This window comes from Ornithorhynchus anatinus, chromosome 16 (genome assembly GCF_004115215.2).
Source record: "Ornithorhynchus anatinus isolate Pmale09 chromosome 16, mOrnAna1.pri.v4, whole genome shotgun sequence".
Classification (NCBI taxonomy): domain Eukaryota; kingdom Metazoa; phylum Chordata; class Mammalia; order Monotremata; family Ornithorhynchidae; genus Ornithorhynchus; species Ornithorhynchus anatinus.
Window position 1 is genome coordinate 7,679,409 of NC_041743.1, and position 23,264 is coordinate 7,702,672.

The window sequence follows — 23,264 nt, forward strand, 5'->3', positions numbered from 1 at the left end:
TCTAATCCCAGCTCTACCACGTCTGCTGTGTGACTTCTCTCCCCTGCTACACTGTAAGCTCCCTGAGGGCAGGAATCATGTCTACTAACTTGACTGTACTCCCAAATACTTAGTGCAGTTCTTTGCACACAGTAGGTGGTTTGTTAAATATTACAGACGGAAGAACGAGAATTGAAATAGGGGTAGGATATATATTTTGCATTTGAGAAGCACTTCTTTTTCCACAGTGCTTTCCCATCAGTTATCTCATTTTATCCTCTCTCTGAGGTAGAGAAGTAGGGTGGTCTAGAGGATAGAGCATGGACCTGGAAGTCAGAAGGACCTGGGTTCTAATTCCAGCTGTGCCACTTGTTGGCTGTGGGACCTTGAACAAATCGTTTCATTTCTCGGTTTCTCAGTTTCTTCATCTGTAAAATGGGGATTAAGCCTGTGAGCCTCATGTGGCACATGGACTATGTCCAACCTGATTATCTTGTATCTACCTAAGCACTTAGTACAGTGCCTGGTACATAGTAAGCACTTAGCAAATACCACTTTAAAAATTCAATAATAATAATAATGATAATAATTATGATATTTGTTAAACACTATGTGCCAGGCACTGTACTAAGCACTGGGGTGAATACAGGCTAATTGGGTTGGATTCAGTCCCTGTCCCACATGGGGCTCACAATCTTAATCCACATTTTACAGATGAGGTAGCTGAGGCACAGGGAAGTAAAGTAACTTGCCCAGGGCCACAAAGCAGACAAGTGGCAGAGCCAGGATTAGAACCCATATCCTTCTGACTCCCAGGCCCATGCTCTATCCACTATGCCATGTTAACCCCATTTTATAGGAGAGGAAAGTGAGGCCCAGAGAGGTATAGAAACTTGCCCACGGTAATCACCTTAGGTAACCCATTCTGGTATTTTAGCACTCTGAACATCAAGAAATGCTTATATCAACATGAAATCTTCCCTGCTTCTGTGGTTGGTACCCAGGACACTTGGAGAATAACTTGCTAGCATGTTTGGATTATCAAAACAGTCTGGTAGCTTCACTTTTCCAGCCAAAATCATTTCAAAGCCTTTTCACTTTCACTCTTTGAGCCTATTTTCCATCCCTGTAAATCATTTTAGCCATTCTTATGAAATCCTCATCTTCCCCGCTAAACCTCCTCCTCCTCCTGCTAAATTTCCCATTGCAGTCAACAACACCATCTTCCTCCCCATCCCAGAAATTCCCGACGTTGGAGTTATCTTTAACTCCTCCTCTCTCCCTTTCACTTCCCACATGCAGTCTGTCTCAAAATCCTACCATGTTACCTAGATCCACCCCTTCTCTTCTACCCTTTAAACCACTGGCCTAGTTCGCACTCTGGTCCCTTCCTGGCAGGGTTACTGCATCGGTCATCTTCCTGACCGCCCAGCCTCCAGTCTCTGCCTACTTCCAGCTGTCCTACACTCTGCTGTCTAAGCAGCTTCCTACAGTGAGGTTTAGAACACAATGTCCCATTCCTCATAAATGGCTTCACTCCACATCAAATTGAAACCCGAGTCACTGGCTTCCGGCCTCTCCATCACCTCTCTCTCTCTCGCCTATCCGCTTTCTTCTCCCGCTATACCCCAGATGCACTCTTCACTCATACCAAGTTAACGGTATCACTCTTTAGTGCTTCTTGTCTCTGACTCATCGCTCCCCGCCCTCCCCCTACCGGGAATGTTCTTCCTTTTCAAATTTGCCAAACCACCTCCCTTTTTCTTTTCAAAGTCCTCCTAAAAAGTCACCTCCTCCAGGAGGTATTCCCTAATTGATCTCCATACCCATGGTTATGTCATCCCACCTGTCAACCTTAGCACTTTGGATTTATTTATTCATTTTTGGCATAATTTTGTTTTCTTCAGTTGTATCCCTGTTTTCACTCTTCTCTCTGAAATGTACCCAATTTGTTTTTGCCTGACTCTTCACTTTTGACTGTAAGCTTCTCAAGAGCAGAGACCATGCCCTTCTCTTTATACTGTGTGTTCTCCTGCTCCTAGCAGGGGGCTCTGCACATGGTAGGCTCAATACATACTGCTGCTGAGGGTGATGGTGACATGACAAAGTACCCTTTCATTGGATTGGCAACTAGCCTGCCACCTATTGCACTTTTATGAGATTTTTGAGTTTGAAATTCTCTTTTCAGGTAAGCACTCATCTTTCCCAGGGCAGGCTCAATCAACATGTTACTCTCCCTGTTCCTGGAAGAAAGATGTTTAATCACACAAATTATCCACTTGCTGGTCTACCCATGGACCAGAAACAGTTTAAGTCATGCAGAAGACAATGCTGACTGAATTCCCAGAAACTGATGGGGAAACTGATGGGAGAAAAGAATATCCTGACATTTGGGGTAAAATCAGTAGGCTGAGAGAATCACTCCAAATCTTTGATGACTGCTCTAGAGACATATTGCCACAAGACCACACTCAATCAACTGTATTTATTCAAGAGCCCCTGGACAGCCAGGAACCATGTCTAACTCTAATCTGTGTACTCTTTCCCAGGGCTTAGTACAGTGCTTAGCACACAATAAGCACTGTATTATTACTACTATGAACTGTTTTTTGGGGATCAGCAAGCTGACATGCCTGGAGACTGTAAGCCCATCAATGGGCAGGGATTGTCTCTATCTGTTGCCAAATTGTACATTCCAAGCACTTAGTACAGTGCTCTGCACATAGATAGTGCTCAATAAATACTACTGAATGAATGAATGAATGGAGATAGAAAAATGCAATCGTCTTCCCTATCCATAATAGGACCCTCCAATCACCAAGTCAAACTTTGCACATCGTCTGCATGCCATCCCAAGAGGCAAAAATCAGATACCAGAGGCCCACGAAGCACCACACTTCTGGTCTAAAGGGCAATTGTGGGGTCCAATTATTTGAAGCTGGGAGATTGGGATTTTCTACAGATGCCACCAAATGTGACTTTTTAGAACAGTTCTCTCCAGGTACCCTATAGGAAGGAGGACAAACAATGAGTTCTTGGAATGCGATCAGTGCACACTCTTTGAAGCAGTGCTCACTGTATCGCACTCCAGGAAAGGAGATATGGGACAGGAGAATGTGCCACTACAGAACAGTTAAGCTATTGCAGTAAGGGGGAGGGGAGAGGAGAGTATAGAGGGAGGCTTCATACACAAGGAAGGGAGGAGAAACATCTCAGATAGACCAGAGTAATGGGCCTCTTAGAGAACCTTTGTGAAGATCACAGCACCTCTGTGCAGAAACAAAGACAGCACAAGGAACAGAAGTGAGCAAATGCCACAGAGCTGCAAGAGACAATCTTTACATCTGAACAATGTGTTGGAACTGGGGCTCCCTATATGTCTCTGATCAGCCACATTTGCCCACATGAATAACCCCTAAGGGCAGCCACAGATAAATACTACCAATTTCACCATCCCTTAGGAGAGAGTACACTCCCCACAAGCCTATGTGAAACAGTCGTTTTTTAAATTTTGCTTATTTATAATGCCATCCTTCTATACTCTGTCAACTCTTTCAACCTATAAAGGAGAACAATTATTTCATTCTCTAACAGCACAGAGGAGACCAAGCATGACTTCTCCTTTTGTTGAATTCCCTGCTGGCTGACTCCTAAATTGGCCTTCAAAGGAACTGAGGCGCTTCTCGGCTTATGCGGGCTTCCATACATCAATAGTGAAGGAGACCTGTTCATCTTCTTTTCGGCTTCTGGGTGTGCAATGGGGACACACACCAGAAGATGTCTCCTTAAACCTGCCCTAGCTCGACTCTGTAAATAAATGGGTTCAATTCGACACTAAGACTGGGCTCAGAAAGGGCAGGCATCTCTGAGTCCTGGGATCAATGGTGGTGGACTTGGGAATGAGCTCTTAGGAATCTGTCTTCTCTACAAAAGGCTTTGGTCAGAGCAGCTTTGCCCCGCAACCAGGATAAGAGCCAGGTTGGATCAGGTGACGACCCCCTTTCTCAGCCAGAACCCACTGGGGCTCTGCCACCACCAAAGTGGCCGGAACATTGGTTCTCTCCATGGATCCAGGAGTTTAAGTTAGTGATATCTGCTTTGGTTTCAGCAGCATGCATTTGTGCCTCTGGGCTGGAATGCTGGTTTTGGAATAACCAAGAATTCCAGACTCACAAATTTTAACCTTCCACTGTAAAAGTAACTTTTTGTGTCTCCTATTGCAAACTGCACTTATGCCACTGCTTTCCTCCTTTGTGATTTTTCCTTTTATGAAGCAGTTAAACTGAAATTTCCACACCCCACAATGCTACCAGAGAGAACTGGGGGTCATGGGAAAGTGAAAAATTGCAGGGCCCCAGCTGCCGCTGGGCAGAGCATGGGAGGTGCTCCACCCCATGAATGGACACCTGGGTCCCCTAAGCTTTGCAAATATGGAAGCAAAGGGACACTACCCCTAGCAAAAAGCAATGAATGGCTAGGATGCAAACATAAGCATTACACAAGACCTGTCTCATCCTCTGACAGTGACTACATGATGCTTGGTGGAACAGTTCGATGCTTGCTTTGCCTGAAGTCTACTACAGTCATTAAATCACTCAATCATATTTATTGAGCACTTACTGCATGCAAAGCACTACTCCAACCATCATACCTTGCTTTTGTGCAGCAATTTCAATTTTTCCAAAGTGCTTTCACATCAATTATCTCATTTTATCCTCACAACACCCCCTTGTGATAGTGAGAGACAGTATTTCTCCATTTTACAGGGAGGGAACTGAGTGAGGCCCAGAGGGATATAGTGACTTGCTCAAGGTCACACAGCAGGCCAGTGGCAGAGTTGGGGCTGAGACCCAGGTCTTCTGACTCCCAACTCTATTTTCTTCCCACCTGACTCCAGTGCCAAAGGTTACAGTCACTAAACGTCCCTAACTTTTGTTCTCCACATCCCCATTAATCTACTCAAAACCTTCTTGAACCTGCTGATCTTATCAACTGCAAAACCTCCTGTGGTCATGAAGAGCATACCTGTAACCCTCTCTCTCCAGGTAGCAACTCTGTCCTTGAAGGAACACAGTAGATTTGGAAGCCACCCCATTGCCCTTGCTGCCCTGTGAGCCAAATTCCAGCCCGATGGAAACAGCCGGGCACCTCCAGCCGAGCACCTAGAAGTGCCCTCCGTGGGTACTCCACCACATTCACCGATGTCAATGTGAGATAACCACCAGGTGCCACGCAAGATGGCACCCAAACCAATCGGATATAGGCCAGAATAGTCAGTGCAGGGTTCTTCTTTAGCTGAGATCTGGTTCGTCAAACTGGCTGCAAGAAATAAATATCTGCTGCATTACAGTTGAAAGAGCTGATGTGGAATTTAGCAAAGTGATAAATGTGTAGGTTGACACGTGGGGGATGTGTCTAGAACAACTAATTTGCCAAGGAGTAGATGGGGGAAAGGTACACACAGACCCTGAAGAATTCACAATCCACCCTGAAGAACTGGCATCTTGCACTCATGAGAAGAGATGTAGCTTCTGGGTCTCCTCTGCAAACATCGATCTCACTTATTAGTGTGGATTCCTCAAAGCAGCCTCAGCAACCTTGCTCTGGGCAACTCCATGTCTGCAGCCTTAGCCCTCGGTGACTGTATTCCTTGGCACCTTCCATTTATTCTTATTTAGCAACTCTTTATCCAGCTGTCAAAGGTATTAGATCTAATCACTGTCACTTTCCTTTAAAGAAGAGCCACCACCGCAAGGTGATATTTTTCTCTCCTCCTTTTCGGTGGTGGGAAAAGAGCCAATTAAGCTTCATCATAGGGAGACACAATGGGACTGAGCCGTTCCGCTAGACAAAACATAAACCGGCGCCTGTCTCCATTAAACCTTTCCCCACTATATCACTGGAGAAAGGAAATGGAACGGGGTCAAGCCAACCCCCCGACCGGGGCCATGTCAGTACCCTGGGCCCCCGAGATCCACTGTTTGAACCCAGAGTGCCGGTGTCCTCCCCTTATCTCTTCCCTCCTGCTCCTGTCCATTCAGCAAAGGGAGAGGAGGTGGGGAGGGGACAGAAAACAAGGGCTGGGGAGAGAGTGTGCTACGATTTCCACGGTGATGGACAGATAATGGCTCATTCTGGGAAGAATGAGAAAATGGGCTGAATTAGTAAAGATTTCACAATGCAACGCCTGGGTATCAAGTTGAGCCAAACTCGATCCAACACAGCAATTTCCCAGCTCCCACCTGTTCTGCTTGTGCTTAAAGCTCCAATTATATCGGCTGAATGCTTCTCGTAAGACCTCGGCGTCTCTCCCGCTCCTTCTCTCTCTGCCTCTCTTGCCACTGGGGCGTTTTTCCTGGCGGTGGCCTTTTCACTGTCATCTCCCCCCTCCCGCCCACACCTCCATCCACCCCCCTTTTCTTGGGCTGCCTCCCTCTTTAGCTTCCTTTATTAAAAATGTTAATGCCGACACACTCTCCCCGGGATGCTGACAAATGAAGAAAAGAGAGAGGGGAAGGGAAGGGACATGGGAGGAGAGCTGGTTTTCTGGAAGTCAGATTTGAAAGGAGGAGAAGCTTTAATCTCCCCGTCCTTCAATCTCTTAAAGCTGCAGCAGCACAGAAGGGGATGTGAGGGGAAGAAGATACATTTCCACCAGAATTCAAACCGCCTAAGGTAGGAAAATGCTGTCCTCATAACTCTATGGGGAGCTTGGGTAGGCTTGCCAGTGGGATACATTTCCTTTCTTCAGAGGTTGCCTGGGAATTGGCAGCATGGAAGACAGGAAGGGGAAGACCTAGGGGTAAGATATTGAAGAGCTATGAACCGATAGGAAAAAAAGACAAAATGGAAGCCCCCTGAGGGCAGGGACCCAATCTTTTACCTCTGTTATACCTTTCCTAACATTCAGTACAATATTCTCTGCATAGCATGGGTATTGAATTCCACTGATTGATTTGATTGATGGGTTGACTGAGGGAGGGAGTATGGTAGAGCTCTGCCTGATCTTGGCTTCCCCAGCCTGGCCCAGCTTTCTATCATGTGGGGACTGGTCCAACTCCCTTCCAGAACCGCCGTCCGGAGCCACCTCAGGCTCCCAGGCTGAATGGTGAGCTAATATGTGTCCCAGGTGCCCAGCAAGGGTCAAAATGGGGATAGAGGCCTGGAAGAACCAGGGGGCCTTCCAGATCTGGTAGATGGGGGGGACTCAGACTAACCCAACCAGCCAGCTATTTGGATTGAAGACCATTGGCCTGAGCCCAATCTGGGAAGATCTCTAAATTGTGAAGGAACTATCAGGGGTGGAAGAACCCAGAGGGGAGGGTGTGAAGAAACGAAGTGGCATTGGGGGAAGGGAAAATAAGGAAAGGCAACAGAGTGGGGTGAAAGAAAGGACGGGAGCAGAGTGGACAGGGAGGGGAGGGGAGGAAAAGGGGCTGGGAAAAACAGATAAAGCCCAAATTCAAAAGGCATATTAGAGTATAATAATAATAATAATAATAATAATAATAATAACTGTGGTATATGTTAAGTGCTTACTATGTGCCAGGAACTGTACTAAGTGCTGGGGTGGATAAAAGCAACTTGGGTTGGACACAATTCCTGTCCCATATGGGGCACACAATCTCAATCCCCATTTTACAGATGACAGAACTGAGACACAGAGAAGTGAAGCGACTTGCCCAAGGCCACACAGCAGACAAGTGGTGGTGCCAGAATTAGAATCCATGACTTTCTGACTCCCAGGCCCGAGCTCAATCCACTACTCCATGCTGCTCCTCCTGGTAAAAACCGTACAGAGAAAGAAAGGGTGTTCGACTTGGTCTGTCTCCAGGGATCAGACAATCCCAACAGTCCTACTGGGACTAAATCAGCCAATATAAGCATGCCACCTCTTCCCTCCCCTGTCCAATAAATAGCAATGTCAGATTTTTCAGCCCGAATTTTTCATGTCGCCTGATTTCATTTTGTGATGAGTCCCTTCACCCTTTTAAATAACTTCTTGGCTTGCCCTTGCCACTTACGCAGTTCAGCTATCAGCAGATGAGTGCCCTACTTCCAGTCTAAACATACCTTAGCTAAACCACATATTCCATATTTAGCTCTTTTTATGTTTCCTACAAGGCCCACCCTGTCCCCCCGCCACCCTTCCTTTCTCCGGGACCAAATCCTTCCACTGGCACCTCTCTTCCTTCCCCTGTTTGCTCCATACCTCGCCCCTCTAGGAATGGAAACAAGTAGAAAAGAGGTTTGGAAGATGATAGGGGAGCTCACAGAAGCCCAAACTGCAAAACATTTCTCATCTGTCATGTTCCCAGTGCATGTATGCATGGGCACATATATACACAAATGTACACATGTAAACTAGACCCAGAGTCAGTGACAATATGTACATTGACAATAGCCCCCTTTAATGGCATTATTTTCCCATCAATGTGCATATTGCCTTGTGACAGCAATCTCACCCTTGACTTAGCAAGAATCACCCAGTCTCATGTGGCCATTGGCCCTTGGGTGGGTGGCGGTGTGGCAGAGGGGGTGACCTCGGTTTCCTGGAGATAGGTTTCTGGTTTTCCCCCCCCAATTCCCTCCCTCCCCCTGACCACACTCTTTTGTGAAGTGGGGATTAAATGCCCTCCTAGATTGTGCCTGGGTCAGGGACTGCACCCTATCTGATCATCTTGATTCTAGCCCAGTGCTTGGCACCTAGTAAGTACTTAATAAATGCAGTCATCATCACTATTATTATTATCCCTCTCCATTCCTCAGTTCCAAGGTCACTCAATTCCAACCCTAATTGATAGTTCTTTAGGCTGAGGGTGGGCCAATCTGTGCCTGAAACATTGTGCCTTCCACCCTTTATGACTAACCTCAGCAAGCCCGGCTGATTGGTCTTTCAGAGGTACGACCTGCTGGGAGGATTCTATCACTCGGCACACTGACTGGTCCTGCAGAGATGAAAACTGATGCCCAGGCCCAGTTCAGGACTATGACCTCTCTGTTCAAGTGGATGACGAGCGTCGTTACCAGTGGCTCTCTAATTCACCCATTCCCTTTACCCTTCCACCGCCACCTCCTGGAACTGCTGTCCCACCAAGTCCCACTTTCCACACTGTTGTCACACTCACACTCGGCAAGTTTAATCTCCAAATTGTTTTTAAAATGAAAGACTTGGAGAGAAGGCTGGAGATAGCATCCTCGGCAGTCTCCCTGGGCCCTGGTTCAAAGGAGTCTCAGGGCACGGAAGAGAACAACAGCCTTAATACACATTCGTCTGCTCTGTCTGCAATCCTCTGGCGCGTAACGGCATAGCAGGGGTTGCTGGGAAACGAAATCTTTGATGATCTCCTCTCCCCGCTGTGAAGACTAATGACTTCAAAGAGGGCAACCCACCATGTTTGGGAGTTTTTGTGGAAAATCTGGCCGTGGTATAATTAGACAAGAGGACTGAAGTCTTGGCAAACATGTTCCACCTCCCCAGGTGGGAAGTTGATGACCGGAAGGTGAGGGTCAAGGAGAATAGAAAACATGTTCAAAGAACAGTCGAAAGACAAGAGTCCTAAATACTGCTGCTCAGGTGACATGGTGAGAGAAAGAGTGGGAATGCCTGGGTCAGGAATAGGAAGATATTAGGAAAACTGAGGACTTTTCTTCCCTTTCTTTCATATAATAATGATAACAATAGTATTTATTAAGCACTTACTATGTGCTATTTGTGCCTGGGCTGGACCTAAACACAGAAGAGCCAGGAGTTGTGGCGTTCAGGACTTAACACACTCGCTATGCTGGGGATAAAAATCTCCAAGATGTTTAAAGCTCTCTCTCCCTGGCCTGCAAACAGCTGAGTTGCAAAGGTCACATCTGGGGTACCCACCATTATTACTCAAGTAATAATAATAATATTGATAATAATAATTATTATTGTGGTACTTGTCTAGCAATTACTATGTGTCAAGCGCTGTTCTAAGCGCTGCGGTAGACACAAATTAGTCAGGTTGGACAAAGTTCCTGACCCATATTAGGCTCACATTCTTCAACTCCTTTTTACAGATGAAATAACTGAGGCCCAGAGAAGTGAAGTGACTTGCCCAAAGTCACACAGCTGATATGTGGTACAGCTGGGGTTAGAACTCATGGCCTTCTGACTCCCAGGCCTGTGATCTCTCCACTAAGCCATGTTACTTCTCAAGTACCAGCCAGCTGCCCCAGGGACCCTCCCATCATCCACATCATCCTCTGCCAGGGCCCAAATCATGAACCTGAGCGGGGCCCCGGTCCTGCCTGATGTCCTCTCCAATGCCCCAGCCTCCATCGCTCCCGTTCCCTGCTGCCCACGGGGTAGATTCCCTGGCACTGAAGGTAGTCAAGGGCCAACGTCACAGACACCTCTGGAAAAGGGGATGGCTAAATAGGTTTCTCTACTCCCTTCTTGACTGGCTCACAGGTCCACAGCAAGATTACTGGGCTTTCTTGAGACAAAGCCCCTTCACAACGGGGCCCAGTGGGAAGAACACGGACTTGGGAGTCAAGAGAACTGGGTTCAAATCCTGGTTCTACCACCAGCCTGCTGTGTGACTTCAGGCAAATCCCTTCACTTCTCTGTGGCTCTGTTTCCTCATCTGTAAAAGGGGGTGAAGTATCTACTCTCTCCCTCTTGCACTGTGAGCCCCCTGAAGGACAAAGGACCGTAACTGATCTGATCATCCTGAATCTACCACAGGGCTCAGTAGAGTGCTTGGCACATAGTAAGCACTTAACTAATACCACAATTATTATTATTTTTACTATTCACATAGTCCCTTCCCTCCCTGTCAAAAGGTGGAGGGGGAGAGAGTATTTAGCCCAGCTCTCTGGAGAGGTGCTGATAGCCCCAGGATGGGAAGAGAGAGGAATCGAAGAGGGCAGGAAAGGAACGTAGAAAGGGTGAGGCAAGGTATAGAAGGTAACTGTGACTCTCCAGGAGGAGCTTAAGGCTTCCAGAGACTGGGAGCGAGCGAGAGGAGAGCGCTAATGGCAGGATAATCACATCTGTAGGGAGAACAACAGTGACAAGGTCTGAGCTGGAAAAGCACAATCTGGACAGGAGGGAGGGTGGAGGAGAAAGTGTCTGAGATAAGGGGCAGCCAGCAGCCTGTCTGGCAGATCCTGTCTGAAGGGCTCTTCCAGTGGGGGAAAGGAGGCGAGGAGTGATGCCGCAGGGAGTGAAACAGCCAGCCAGGACAGCTCAGCCTGGCTCAACGGAGCAGGGCAAGGAGAAACTATCGGCCGAAGGGCAGACCCTTCCTGAGGGACCACGCAAGGCCAGTGGAGTGATACAGCCTGAAGAAGCCTCTTCTCTGGGTTCCTGGCAGAGAGGAAAAGGGGCCACATACCGTTTTTTTAGTTATTTTATGGGTACTTAAGTGCTTACTATGTGCCAGGCACTGTACTAAGCACTGGGGTAGATGCAAGCTAATCAGGTGGGACACGGTCCATGTTCCACATGCGGCTCACAGTCTTAAACCCCATCTTACAGGTGAGGCAACTGAGGCACAGAGAAGTTAAGTGACTTGCTCGTGGTCACACAGCAAACAAGTGACAGAGCTGGGATTAAGACCCAGGTCCTCTGACTCCTAGGTCTTTGCTCTATCCATTTGGCCACACTCCTTCTATGGAGCCTTTCCCCTGTACTCTGCCCTGACCCACCCAGGATGACCCTCCATTTTCTCTAACAGTTCAAAGGTTCAACTTGGCTCACATCCCATCAGCCGAAGCCAGGGCAATCTAGACCAAAAGTGCCGGGCTACGAAGGAGGCCAGGCTGCGCGGAGTCACATCTCAGCCTCCGGCTGCCTCACGAGAAGGAGGCAGCTGCCGTGCCCAACTTAAGGAACTAGTTTCTGTCTTTCCCCTGCACTCAGCAGAGAAGTCAAGGATGGCGATTGGCATCCAGCTTCAAAGACTTACTAAAAATTTTATCTCCTCCAAGAAGCCTTCCCAGGTTAACTTCTCAGTTCGCCATCCGATTCACCCTTTCTACGCAGCACCTGTGCATTTGGGTCTATACCCCTAAGTGCTATGATACTCACTCTACCTCCAGCCCTACAGCACTTATACGCTGCTGCTTCCCTTTCTTCTCTGTAATTTAATAATAATAATAGTATTTGTTAAGCACTTACTATGTGCCAAGCACTGTTCTAAGCACTGGGGTAGATACAAGGTAATCAGGTTGGTCCCACTTGGGGCTCACAGTCATAATCCCCATTTTACAGATAGGGGAACTGAGGCACAGAGAAGTTAAGTGACTTGCCCAAAGTCACAAAGCTGATAAGTGGCGGAGCTCGGATTAGAACCCATGACCTCTGACTCCCGAGCCAATGCTCTTTCCACTAAACCAAGCTGCTCCCCACTTATTATTAATTTATTTCAATACCTGTCTCTCTGCCAGACTGTAAGCTCCTCAAGGGCAGGGGTCATGTCTACCAACTCTATTGTACTCTTCCAAACACTTTGTACAGTGCTTTGTAGATGAGACTGTAAACTCTGTAAGGGTGGGGATCATGTCTACTAACTCATCCTCTCCCAAGTTCCTCTGCACAAAGTACTCAATAAGTACCACTGATTAATAGCTGGGCTGTCTAAATGGAGCAAATTAAGTGGAAAACTCACAACTTTTCACTTCATTTTGTTCCATCTAGATCTGTCGACAGTGTCCTTGTCTGTGGACTCTGGAGAAGTTTGCTGCCTTAATAATAATAATGTTGGTATTTGTTAAGCGCTTACTATGTGCCGAGCACTGTTCTAAGCGCTGGGGTAGACACAGGGGAATCAGGTTGTCCCACGTGGGGCTCACAGTCTTAATCCCCATTTTACAGATGAGGGAACTGAGGCACCGAGAAGTTAAGTGACTTGCCCAAAGTCACACAGCTGGCAAGTGGCAGAGCCAGGGTTCGAACCCATGACCTCTGACTCCAAGCCTTGCTCCCCTTTATTGAGAATTTGAGAAGCAGGCATTTGAATATTATCTGCCATATGTCCTCCTATGCACAGATTCAATCTGATTCTTGTATTCTGCATACTCACCTAGAGGCCCTTAGGCAATAAGTGCATTTTTAATTTAACAACCGCCCAAAAAATGTTCACGACCCTCTTGATAGTTTCCAAAGGAAGTCGAATATATTAGGTGTTGCTTTTTGCAAATCTTTTCATGTAAAAAAAAAAAATCAATCTTTCTGCCACCCTCTGCCCCTCCCATCTCTCCCCCTGCTTTAAGTGAAGTCAATTCGTCTCCCCTGAAAGCTCTCAATTTCTCACATTTTGGGCAGGGAAAGAAACCTCCCTTTCAGAGTGTGGGCCAGTCTTAGAGGAGCACGGAGAACAGATCAATGATCTGATCCGATGTATCCGGAGATATCGACAGCCCGACAGGATAATTTCGATTGAGCCAGCTGGGTTGACTGACAGCCTATTCGCCCTAGATCCATCGGCCAGGCGCCTCGTGCTGAGCGGACCTGGCCTCATTACAGCTGCAGAGAAAGGAACCGGAACTGCACGGCTTCACCGCCATAATGGCTCTTTGTGTGTACCTCCCCATCCCTCAGTCCTCTATAGCATAGCAACTGCACAAACACTATGGTTTCCAGCCTCGGTGCTCTGCCTTTGATGTACCATCTTCTCCATTTGAAACTCATCCCTGCTTATTGTTCCTTCTCCCCAGATACATCCGCTTCCTTGACTTTCCAATGAGTTGGTCCTCGTCTAAACCTCTGGAGCCTGGACGCCCCTCTGGAAAGCTTTTGTCTGACACTCAACCGGTCCTTACCTCCAACAGAAGAATAGGCTGCCTGCCTCCTTTTCCGGGATGACTACATCTCTCACAGAAAACAGACCTCACCCTAACTTCTGCTGCTCCCCAGATTTATTCCTGCCTTCAGCTGGCAGGTCACGTTAAAAAAAAAAAAATCTTTATTTTCAAGCCAATTTCAATCCATTTTGTGAGTAAGATTTTAGGGAAAGTAGTAGGAACGCTTGGCTGAAATCAAGATACATTGCGTCTTCTGCTTTACCTTCATCTTGTCATTTCATGAGGGAAAAATCAGTCAGGTTTGTCTGGCACAATTTGTTTTTTTACAAACTTAGACTGCTTATCGCTCCTGACTCCATTATCCTCAAGGTATTCACAGATTTTTTCTTCTACTCGAATTTGTTCCATTATTTTATTAGTGTCCAAAATTAGACCTTATAGACAGCGATGATCAGCGAATCATGGAAATGAGAGATGGAAATGACAGATTAGGTCTACTTGTCTATTTCCTGGGGCTAATGTTCTCATCGGTCTGTACCAAGCTGCTGCTCTGGCTGGCCTAGTTGTAACTGGGCCCCCTGCTCTGGCCTCTCCCATCCTCCCCAAGGTTCTCCTCTGCATGGCCAGAGCACAATAGAGGCTGGGCGATTATCCAGGGGAATCTGGGACGGTTCTCCCAGGTTGAGTGAGGCTAAAACATCAAAGAAAAGAAACTTGGAGCTATTCTCCAGAGAAACTAATTGGCAGAGATGATCAATCTGGCACAAAAGAGGTTGAAAAACCTCTTTTTTTCCATAAGAGTAGATTGTAAAATCTGAATTATCTAGATAACTGCCCTAATTCTCCCCTTTGTTCTGCACATCGATTACTCAATAGTATTTACTGAGGACTATTGTGTGCAGAGCACTGTACTGAGTGCTTGGAAGAGTAATAGCCATGATCCCTGCCCCCACACGGAGCTTACAAAGCATTCATGGCATGGATCATTCAGATAAAAACAATCCACCTTTTTCTGCATTCTGTAAAGATGGCTTGTTAGAGTGCCCAATTCACCCATAAACTAAGCAAGGCTATGTCCCATGAGCTGTATGCAGGCAGTTCTCCAGACCCCAACTTCAGAATCCTTCCAAATCTAAGGTCTAATCATCCTTTCCCACACGTTCTGCCACTCCTGCCTTGGGTTCTCAACCAATTCTCTTTCCAGAACATCTGTCCTCTTCAAAATGCTTGCAATTATGGCTCACGTCCTTTTTTAGTCATCATCTAGACAATTCCTCAGAGTTAAGGTCTTGGATTACTTTACTGTAAATCAATCCCTTTAGTTCCTCAATCATTTCAAATTCTTTCCCAAATCTCCCCCATTTGTCTACATATTTACCAGACTGAGGCACCCAGGACTACATCCAGCATTCCAGATTTGGCCTCCCCAGAGCCCTACAGAAATGGAAACGATCAGCTCCATCAGGACATGGCCTTCCCAGGAATATGGCCTGAAATTACACTTGTTTCCCTGTCCCACCTTGTCAAACTGCAAGCACTTATCTAATTTGCAGGCCAATCAATCATGCCAAGACATCTTCTGACGTGATTTGTTTTCTAGGTTTCTCCATTCCGTTGACGGTTATTATTATTTGACATTTATTGATCTCCCACAATGCTCGAGGCGCAGTTCAAGCTCACAAATAGAAATGGAAAGCTGAGAACACCAGGAGACAAACAGAAAGCTCCCTCCGAAAATGCCAACGGAACTTCATTTCACTCCATCCTTGCTGGGATGTGAAAACCAGAGATGGCGTAGGGGGCAATCCGAGTACCCACCGACCAGGCACTCCTGCCTGTGCCTGTCCCAATCCTCACCATTTCTCCTCCCGTCACTCTTGCAGAATCAATCAAGCTTTGGGAGAGTGTAGCTGAATTCTGTTCTGCCTTGCACCTCTCCAACCAAATTGTCAGTTAAGTTCTGCCTGCAGAATCCTTGCGGCTGGTGACGGTTTGAGAAGGAGAAAGGGGACAGCTTGATTTTCAGATCCCAGCTGGAGTCTGCAGCTCCTTGAGTTAGAGACATCATCTCTTGACTCGTAAGTGGAGAAAAAGTTGATACGGACGTCACCGAGATGGGATGAATATGGAAATGCACAGTGTCGTTTTGACTGAGTTGCTCTTTAGCATGTAACCACGCTTTGGATCTATTCCTACCCAGACAAGGGCTCAGGTCCCATCCCCTATCGCTGCAGGTATGGCTTGGAATTGGGCCAGCTTGCTGTCGCCTGACTTACCCTTGGTTGGTGCCCCACTCGTTCCTGATGCAGAGGTGCTTGTGGACCGGATCCTTCATGTAACCCTCGTAGCAAAGGCAATCACCTATGGAGCAGGTGGGAAGACCAAGAAACAGCAATGAGCGAATGAGCTGATTAGCAAGAGTCACCAAGCATCTGCTCAAAATGGCCTCGACCGTAAGCTCCGTGTGGGCTGGGATCAAGTCTGCCAACTCTTTGGCACTGTACTCTCCCAACCATTTAATACAGGGTTCTGCACACAGTAAGCTCCCCAAAAATTATTATACCATCAAAAACTAAGACTTGAAGGGTCCAAGTTGTCCCCCATGATTTTTCCACCTTCCAGAGGGACGCAGCATTCAGATTCCATAAATGGCCACCCTCCTACTCCGGCCCCGTCTCATTTTTCATCAGTATTTCTAACAATGTCCTCTCCTCTTCCTGCAGCCTTAGTTCAAAGGTCAGCACTACATTATTCCTTGTTCTATTTAGGTCTCAATAATCTGTTGCCTGATTGCTCTGATGCAAATCATCACCGAGCAGCTCAAGGGAGGACTGCGGCAGAACCATAGTGCTACATATGGAGACAAAGCACATTTCCCAAAGTGACTCTCTGCCCAAGGTGGAAATGGGGAAGCAGGAACCAAACCAAGTGATACAGAAGCAGGGAAAGCCTGGTAGCATGCAATAATCGAGCCTCCCACTGCTATTGAACTCTCCCAAGTGATTGGCACAGGGCTTAGCAAATGCTGAAAATATACTGCTGTTCAGCTGAGGAAAAGGATATGAGGTAGGGAACTGTAAAGTCTCATGACTGCAAGCTTGTTGTGGGCAGGGAGCATTTCTACCAACTCTGTTGGATTGTACTCTCCCAAACATTTAGTACAATGCTCTGTGCACAATAAATACCATCGATCAATTGACTGAGGAGGTCTTTCCCAGGAGTCTTCCATCATCTGAAGCCTGATCCACTAGAATCAGTATTAGCAGTCACCTAATAAAATAACTCCCTAAAGTCCCTGCTCCTCCTGGGTGAAAGATGGCTAGAATCTTGATATGTGAAACATCAACTCAAGGATAGAGTGACGGAGTAAAAGACTTTGGTAATGGGATTTTACACAGCTTCATTCTGAAATGATTCTGCTCTGTGAATACACACTGTCATTATTATTAATTGTTTCATTAGGGCACGCAGAGCGAAGGAACAGACAAGCTCAGCGGAGCACCCACTAGGAAAAGGGAGGTTGAAGGAAAGAATGAATTAACTATTTACTGAGCACCAGGTATGTGTGGAGCACTGTACTAAGCATTGAGATAGTACAACAGAGTAAGTAGGAATGGACCCTGTCTTCAAGGAGCTTACAATCTAGCAAGGAGAACAAATCAGTCAATCAATGGAATTTACTGAGTGCTCTGTGCAGGGCACTGTATTAAGGGCATGGGAGAGTTCAATGCAGTAGATTTGGTAAACACGATCCCTGACCACAAGTGGATTACAATCTAGTGACAGAGACAGACATCGAAGTCAGTCAGTCTCTCATTCCTGACATTTCCTCTCCCTCAATTCTCCAGAAGGTCTGGACCTGGTTGGCTCTAGTTTGGCTCAAAATTCCCCTTACCTCTCAAGGAAAAAATGCCTGAAAGACCCAGACACTCAAGACAATCGTAACTCGAGCATGGTGGAGGTGCCCAGGCTTTCTGGTGGGGAAGATCGTTGCTGAGAGTACCTCTGTTGGCAACCTTAGTTAGTCCAGTTAGGCACTTAGTGTGTTTCAAGCACCGTGCTAAGTGCTGGGGTATAACAAGTATAACACATTAGGGACAGTCCCTGTTCCACATATGGTTCGCACTCTAGGCCTGCTCCGGACAAGTTGTATGAGTCAAAACTTCAGGGGCAGGAAGTGATCTCCAGACATCACTTTGCTTCTAACCTAATCCAGAGAGGAGGATGCTCCTCTGAGTGGCTAATTGGTCCCCAAATGCTCACTGAAACCGCTCTCTGAAATCAAGTGAGGGCTGTAGGAAGACAACAAAACCCATGATTTGAGGCAGTCATTAGGGACAACAAGGACAGCTTCTCTCTCCAAACTGGTATTTCCTCCTCTCTTGAAGGCCAGAAAATGCAGCAGTTCTTGGGACCCTAGAGGTGGAGGCTGGGGGTGCGGCTGAGCCTGTCCTTGCCTCTCAGATAAGCCTCACTCCTGGGGCTTGCACCGATTTTTTTTACTTCCAAACCAGCTTGCCTCACTGTTGCTTTTAAAGAAGTTGGGAGTTGATGGGGGGGAAAAGTCACCATGGCAACAAATTGCTAAATCTTGACTTTCAGCAGGGTTCGTTCCTGCACCATCTCCAATCGTTAGCTGTGAATTTTAAAGACCCCACAAAGGTGTTGGATGCCCTCCTCGGCGAGAAGTGTTACAGTCGCTGCATCTGCTGCAACAGATGGTGATGAATGCAGGAAGCACTGACGCCGAAGCGAAATACACGAAAATCCAAAGGAGAGATGTGTCCACGCCACCATGAGCTGTCCAACACAGGTGGAGTTGGCCCAACCGGGGCAGGTAGAGGCAGTGAGGCTGACACAGGGTACACTGGCAAACGTCTCACTGGGCATCAGTCAGGGCCCCCAATTCCAGGGTACTTGCTCCCAGGTCAGGGTTATGTTCATCCCCCCATTTCAAAGAAGAGGACACTGAGGCGCAATGTGGCAAAGGCTGATTTGCCAGAAAGAGTGAGCTAAGTAGTGGTCAGAAGAGCTACTGACCACTCAGTGATGAACAGCACCACCCAGTGGGTAATGCCACTCCCACCAAATCCCATGATAGTCCTCTCCTCCCTGTCCCAGCCCTAGGTTCCCACTCCCCAGGGGCAAAGGGAGTGATGCCCCCCATGGCCATTTGAGCTGGACTTCTCACCCCAGGTCTCTGACAAGACAGAAGAGTTTCCTCATCAAGGCTGAAAAGACCCAAAATGGCAGCTTTCTGACCTATTAGCGTCCTTCCCTCCTCCCAGTTCTCATCCCTGAAGTCCCTGCTCCGCCTCCAGCCGTCGTGTTCTAAATGCAAAATTGGTTCTGGTGCCTTTGGTGCCCTTCCCCTCTGCAGCCAGAGCATGTTTTGAGGAAGTCAGGAGGTGGGGGGCGGTGGGGAGGCTCAAGGGGTACATAATAATTCAAAATGTCCTAAGGCAGCCTGCACCCAGCTGACTTCTGAAAGTGGGAGGTGGGGATCTCGGGGCAGAAATCCTGGAAGCTACCACTCACTTCCTTGCATCTAGGCCCAGGCTCATGGCAAAGGACCAACGAATCCCCTATGTCCACCTCAGCCACTGGTGGCCAGGGTGTGGAACCAGGCCAGAGACTTCCCTGAGGCCTCTCGGTTCCTTCTGCTGTGACACACAGTGAGCTTGGGCTGTTCCTGGGAAGGAGCCGAGATTCAGATTCTGGGGCTGAAACTGCTCCTTTGAAGTGTGCTAACTGTTCCCTTCAGCCCTCTGGGCTACCACCTCCATGCGGTTGGGGAGGCACAGGGCCAGAGAGATGGCATTTTCAAGTAAACTGAAGGAGAGCAAAAAATTGCGCTGACTTGAGGCCAATTCCCACACTTGAAGCTATATAGAGAGGATCTGGGATGGGGTGTGGGAGGTGATAAAGCTTCTTTATTGCCATCAATGTGGGATGACCACATTCCCCTCGTGGGGGGAATTAGGGAAAAGGAGCCTGCCGGATTAAGCACTAATCAAAAAAATCTCTCTAGCACCTTTCCAGATGCCTCCCTGCACAGCAGTGGTGCCTCTTTATTCGGCTGTTGGGACCTGGGCCTTATTTTTTGTTCTCCCACCATGTTTTCCTGTTGGATGTTCATCTGTGGCCATAGAAACAGTGATGCCATTGGCAGGGGAAGAGCTAACCAAACACATTTGGAACAAGTGCTGGAAACTCAGCAGCTGATGGGGGAAGCCAAAGAGTGGATGGGAAGGTTACATCACTGTTGTTACACAGGGAAGACCTGGCAGCATGCTGAGCTCTGCCAGCCTTCATTTCTTGCTTTCCAATCAGTCCAATCAGCTAAGTCCTACCTTTCTTCTCCCTTACCAGGCAACAGTAGCCCCTGATACTGACCTCATCAACCCCAGCCACCCTCTGAGTGGAGATTGGAGATTTTTGAGAACGTTTTGTGGAACAGGGATCGTGTCTGATTGATATATTGTACCTACTCCAGTGTTTATCACAATACCCAGCACACTTTAAGCGCTGAACAAATACCACACATATAATTATTGTTATTTGGTGGAGGTGCTTTCTTTCCCTATTATGCAAACCGCATTGTGCTGCCTCTGGGGTCCAACGCAATGCCTAGTCTGGTATTTGCCTGGTGTCGTGGGAGAGTCTGGAAGCAGATTCCTAGGTGAATGAGGTACTTGTTCTTTATGAGGATTCAGACTGTCCGCAATGGGCATATATCAAAGATGGAGACACACAAAGAATCTGATCTGTAGTACTGAGTTTCTCACCCTACTTCCCTATAGTATCCCGGGCTTACTGAGCCTACAGAGATGAAAATGATACCTTGGGCTCAGCACCATCGGCAAAAGTCTATATATTTATTCATGGGGCATTTTCTTCTCCTCGATCTGCCACTGCATCACCACCTACTCCAGGTAGGCACACACTTTCCAGCCCAGTGGAACCAAACCCTAACTCCTCCCCAGCCAAGCTCGATCTACTAGTGTCCCTGTTTTACAGATTTGGCCACCGTGGGCAGCAATGGCAAAGTCAGCAGACGACCCTGGGATGGACAAGGTTGGAGGGTGGGATGGGGCATGAACCCGAGGCATGCAGGAATTCAGGGTCTTAATCTATTTGCATCTCCAGGGTTTCACCAGGCTTGGGCGCTTGAGCCCATGACTGAAATCTAGCCTCAGCAGCTAGATGCCTCCTGGCCATTCATTTAGCCTGTCACTGCCTGGGGTATGTACATGGTTGGCAGTGGAGAAGGTGCCTGGGACAAGCCTGGTTCTCTTCCTCCAGCTGCAACTGAGAGAGAACCACCTCCAGGATGAAGTCAGTTTTCACAGAGGTTCAGGCACCTGATGACAATCTTCACCATGCCCGGTGCCCAAAGGAAAAGAGGAAAAGTTGGGATTAATAACCCAAGACATGAATAGAGAAAGAGCTTAGCCTAGTGTAAAGACCACAGGTCTGGGTGTCAGAAGACCTGAGTTTTAATCCCAGTTCTGCCACTTGCCTGCTGTGCAACCTAGAGTAATTCACTTCAACTATTTGTGCCTCCATTTCCTTATCTGTAAAATGGGGACAAGATTCCTGTTCTCTCTCTCCATTAGGTTGTGAGCCCTCTGTGGGACAGAGATTGTATCCAATCTGCTTATATTGTATCTACCCCAGCAGTTAGCACAGCGCTCGGCACATAGCAAGCGCTTCACAAATGTGACAATTGGTTCGCTTGCCTGAGCCGTGCCGATTCATACCGTTTCCCGCTGCTCCCACTTACCGGTTTCAGGGTCACACTGGTGTTCGCAGGGGTCCAGCAGCCGCCGGGCACAGAGGTCCATGGCCCATGGCCCGCTGGAGTTCTGCTGAGAGAATAACACCACCTGGGCTGGGTTCAGCCAGTCACTGGCATCCAGTTGGCTGCCCTCCAGCAAGATGAAACGGCTTCCTGTGAGATAGGACAGATGGACGGGGACACACACACACACACACAGACATCAATGGGCCAGGACATCAGGAATGGTGGAGAACAGACAGGGGTCCAGACTGCAGACTGCACCCCCACTTCTCTCTCAAACAGGAACCAGGGCTATGTTCACCCCAAACCTTAAACCCAGAGGTGACCCACAAGATGGGCTAACTCTTTCCATGGCCTGGTTACCAAGTGGCCTGGAGTTATGGGCCTGTGACGTGAGGACACTGGCCCTGCCAGGAGCCATGGGGAGGGTGCCTTCTGCTTGGCAGGGTTTGCCGAGAGGGCCCTTGCCACAGGCACCCCGGCCCCAGCTCCAGGGACGAGAGACAGGAAGGAGGGGGAGGAAGCTATTGGGCCAGTACCAAGAGAGAAGTCATTGAACTCAAACTTCCCATCACCATCTTCCCCACCCCAGCCACCTTCCTGCCTCTACTGCTCCCTCTTCCCCCAGCCTAAGAGCCCACCCCTGTATCATCTCCTCCGACCCCCTGCCTGGACCAGATACAGGCCCCCCTGAAAATTAAAGACAAAAACAACAGAAAAGGACAGCAGGTTTCGGTACATTCCTCCCAGGCTGCCATCTAGTTGTCTTTTGGCACGCTCCCTGACTTCCCTCTAGTTGCCCACTCCCTGCTGTGTCTCCTTTAGGCTCTTTCTCCTGGAGCTGAAGCAGCAGCAGCAAGAGTAGCAATAGCAGCCAACCTGATTTGAGCATTGTATTGCTTTGTGTTCCTGGTTTGGCCCCGTCAGATAAAGCTGGGTGGGGTAAGGGTAGGGAGGGGGCAGGGAGGGGACAGGGGTGAGGGTGGGGAGGGGGCAGGGAGGGAACAGGGGGTGGGCGGGAGAAGGCAGCTCACCCACCGTCGGCAATCAGGTGCTCCGGGACGTGCAGGGTGATTTTGACCACGAGGGGACAGCTCATGTGCGAGGAGCAAACCAGACCAATCACACAGCTGGTGACACTGATCAGAGTCAGAGTGGTTTTATTCACGGGACTGCGCGGGGAGCCCACTGCCAGCAAGACAAGAACAGAATGTGGAGTGGCCCAGGGCCCCTGGGGATCAGCCTGGACCCTAAGCATCTTCCCCTCCCACCACCTGGTTCCGAGCCCAGAGGAAAACCCCAGGAGCTCCCAGAACAGCAGAGCAGATGTCCTGGGGAACTCGCTTCCTCCTTCGCCACCCACCTGATTGCTTGGCCCGGACGTATGCTTTTGCAAGAAACTGCTGCCAGAACTGGCTTCTGATAACTCCCATATCCTGGCACAGTGGCTCAAGGGGATGGTATTCATTCATTCATTTCATTCAATCATATTTATTGAGTGCTTACTATGTGCAGAGCACTGTATTAGGCACTTGGGAGAGTAAAATATAACAATAAACAGACACATTCCCTGCTCAAAATGAGCTTACAGTCAGTGGGCGGGGCGGGGGGGGGGAACAGACATTAATATAAAACAAATGAATTACAGAAAAGGGAAAACATTTAATGCTTCAGCTGTGAGTGGAATTACCAACCCGCT

At 48.1% G+C, this 23,264-nt stretch overlaps 1 protein-coding gene across 2 annotated transcripts in view; it reads right to left on the minus strand.

Moving 5' to 3' along the window:
• The window catches only part of ASTN1 (astrotactin 1), a 151,130-nt gene that overhangs the window by 46,825 nt on the left and 81,041 nt on the right, over positions 1-23,264 (minus strand). For both annotated transcript variants that reach the window (XM_029080583.2, XM_029080582.2), the window contains 3 exons: positions 22,604-22,753; positions 21,548-21,715; positions 16,038-16,122 (listed from right to left, as the gene is read on the minus strand). In XM_029080583.2, the coding sequence (XP_028936416.1) occupies positions 16,038-16,122; positions 21,548-21,715; positions 22,604-22,753 (403 nt within the window). The remainder of the gene's footprint in view (positions 1-16,037; positions 16,123-21,547; positions 21,716-22,603; positions 22,754-23,264) is intronic.